The sequence below is a fragment of the Oryzias melastigma genome, linkage group LG15, assembly GCF_002922805.2.
Source record: "Oryzias melastigma strain HK-1 linkage group LG15, ASM292280v2, whole genome shotgun sequence".
Taxonomy (NCBI): domain Eukaryota; kingdom Metazoa; phylum Chordata; class Actinopteri; order Beloniformes; family Adrianichthyidae; genus Oryzias; species Oryzias melastigma.
The window spans coordinates 30,904,890-30,908,234 of NC_050526.1; the positions used below are offsets into that span (position 1 = coordinate 30,904,890).

Sequence of the window (3,345 nt, forward strand, 5' to 3'; positions counted from 1 at the left end):
CCCCACTGAACTCGTCAGACTGAAGACATCCAGCCGACCCGTCTCAGACTCCTCATTAACCATCGCCGTCCAGTGATTAACAGGACAAACGGCACCGGGTCAGACTGGGAGGACATGCTAACGGCTAAACGCCATCAGCTGCTGGAGGCGGAGCCTGTTCTGACAGTAAAACTACAAGAACTGAGGTTCAGTCTACAGATAAGTGGAAGCTCTGAAGAAGAAATCTCTGAACATCACTCCTGAATCCATGCAGGTCTGACCGACACGCTCCACCTGTTCTAGCAGAACAGAACAGAACCGCCCCACAGCACAGAACGGAACCGCCCCACAGCTTCAGCTTCTGAACATGGTCTGCACTGATCTGAAGCTCTGACAGCAGAGGCCTCCTGCTCCACCTGAACCCCCGTTGTGTTCCTGCTGGACCTTCTCAATGACCACATGTGTCACATGACAGCTGCTCTCTGCTGCGACTGACAGACTAGAGGACTTCTTTCTTCAGGGGGGGGTCAGCTGTGACTCAGCACCTCTGGCCACACAGCCTCACAGCTGCTGCTCTGCCTTGAGTTCTGACCCAAACCCGTAAACTGAAACACTGCTGGATCAGAACTTGGGCCTTAGAAATTACACTTCAATAATAAGCAGCTGCTGAGACAGCAGAGAACCACCAGCAGGAAACGGGAAACTGATGTTTTACCGGGTTTGGAAAAACCCAACCCTCCAGAACCACACCTACCAGAACTTCAGCTGTGGTTCTGGTTTCACCTGATCCAGGGTCAAAAACCCACATGAGAACACTTCAAACCCTGGGAAGCTTTTTCTCGCTCACAAGCAGAAACCATGTTTCTGACAAACGTCAGCATGACGACGGCAGAACCTCGGATCTGAGCGGGACCTTTAACCCGACCAGCCACAAGAACGCCCATCGGAACCACAGAGAACCCATTGGAACCACGGAGAACATAAACCCATCAGAACCGCAGGGAACACAAAACCCAATCAGGACCTCTGGATTTCATTTGGACTGAACTGGGCCCACACAGAACCTGTAGAACACTCAAACATCAGCGTAGCTGCAGAACGCTCGTCTGCATCTGGAGGTCAGAGCAGACGGCGCCGGTTGACCTGAACTCACCGACTGAATGGGCCGCGGTGCCGTCGAGGTTCTGAGCGCACACTGCAGCGGCAGGCCCACAGCTGGTAGATTCTGAAGACGGGCAGAGACTCAGAGAGTATTTGACCCGATTGTCCTGGTCCATCGCCTCCCATTGGTAACTGCAACACAGAGAGGAGGCGGAGCAGAACCCACCAGCAGAACCCAGCTTAGAACCGGAAACCAGAGCCAGAACGTTAGTGCTAGGATCACATCCATAAACGTGAACTGGGCTCTGGCCCTGTTCTGGTACCAGACCAGATCCAGGAGAACAGGAAGTCCTTTGAGTCAGTTTATCAAAAGATGAGAAGATAAACAAACAAACAGATTGTTGGGTGACAATACTCCCATAATGCATTAGGATCTTAAAGTCAGATTAGGTTTAAGTCGTCTAGTTTAGATAACCTTTCTTCAGTTCTGGGTCTGATCCGGTTCTACTGCACCAGATTTGATACAAATTGTAACATTTCATTCATTAAAGTAACTTTCTTTTCACTTTGGTTTAAACTTTAATCTCAAACTGTGGAGAAAAGCCGTAAAACCGGAAGTTCCGTTTTTCCTTCTGTCTGCGGGCTGGAGGCGCACGCGCGCAGAGTTGACGCGTTTTCGCCTCGCGATCATTTTAAACGGTTAGCATTAGCGGCTAACAGCGGGAACTATTTCATGTCAAATGAGCGGTTAGCTTGTTTTCGTGATTTTAATCAGCGACATTCCGTTTATTTGAGAACTTCCGGTAATAAACTAACGAGTTTGAGGGATTTCTGAGACACAAACGAAGGAATGTTTGTTTGTTTGTTTGTTTTTCATTATGACGGTCTGGCGCTATTAGCCAGCAGCTGCTAAACAAACACTTTCTTCGGAACACGGAAATGTGTCCGGTTCTCCAGGACAGACAGAAATAAAGAGAAACTGATTCAAAGAGTTCTGGTTGTTTATGGGTTCATGTTTACGAACGGAACCGCCACAGATGGTGTGACAGAACCAAACCCAATAAACGACCGAACTCTCCCGAACGTAAATCCGACACAAACACCCCACAAGGACCGAGTCCTTCCCCGTCCGGACCGACTGGCCGCCCGCGGTTCCCTTAGGTGAGCTTCCTCACCTGCAGAGGTCCTGGTACCAGAGGTCCTCCCCAGCTGCGAACCGAACCTGCAAAAGGCCCGAACACGCCGCGAACAACAGAAGCAGTTTCACGGAGCCGCGGTGGGAACACCTGAGCCCAGACGACATGATCGCGGTTCCGACTGGGTCCAAACTAAGACGACATGACACAAGCTGGACCGAGTCAGCAGGAAGTGGAGAGGCACGTGACAGACCATCACATGATCCATGACGCAGGAGGGGGGGGGGGTAATGATGGAAAACTTTATTTAAAACAGGAAGAGTAACAGGACAGTTCAGCAGTCAACATTCGAGATTTCTTTATAGTTTCTTCTTCTTTTCCCTTCAGGGGTCTCCACAGCGAATCAGTTTCCTCCATCTAAGCCTGTCTTCAGCATCCTCCACTCTAACACCAGCCACCTTCATGTCTTCATTCACTGCATCCATAAACCTCCTCTTTGGTCTTCCTCTAGACCTCTTTCCTGCAGCTCTAGACTCAGCATCCTTCTACCAATATATTCACTGTCTCTCCTCTGAACATGTCCAAACCATCTCAGTCTGGCCTCTCTGACTTTATCTCCAAAACCTCTAACATGTGCTGTTCCTCTGATGTATTCAAGATGTCTTTAAAGTTTGATTCATTTAAATTCATGTAAAAGAAAAAGATTGAAACATTTTCACCTTTCATAATAAGTTATAACAAAACTTTTAGTATATTTTTGTTTTGTTTGTGTGTGTAAATTTTATTCATGTTGAAATTTGTTGTTTTATGTATTTGCAATTGTTAAAAAAAGTTTGGAATTAAAAAAGTTTAAAGATACCCTTCTGGGTTTTAAGGACAACATGATCTACTTGATTCATTTAATTTTCATTTAAGTCAAACATTATATTCATTCATGTAAATATATAAATGACAAATGATCCACTTCTATTTGCTACATTAAAAATACACTATGCCTGTACTATATTATATTACTATTAAATTACTATTTAAAAACTTGGAACACATTTGAAAAATAATAACTGGTAACAGCTTTTATCTGTAACCATAGAAACGATTCATTGACTTGATTGTGGCCCAGTCACAAATC

At 46.2% G+C, this 3,345-nt stretch overlaps 1 protein-coding gene across 1 annotated transcript in view; it reads right to left on the bottom strand.

Moving 5' to 3' along the window:
* igf2r (insulin-like growth factor 2 receptor) overlaps nt 1–2,477 on the bottom strand; it is a gene marked incomplete in the record, with an annotated part of 25,577 nt that extends 23,100 nt beyond the window's left edge. The window contains 2 exon segments of the mRNA XM_024264054.2: nt 1,133–1,272; nt 2,256–2,477. Coding sequence (XP_024119822.2) covers nt 1,133–1,272; nt 2,256–2,383 — 268 coding nt within the window.
* Nucleotides 2,478–3,345: the final 868 nt, after the last annotated feature.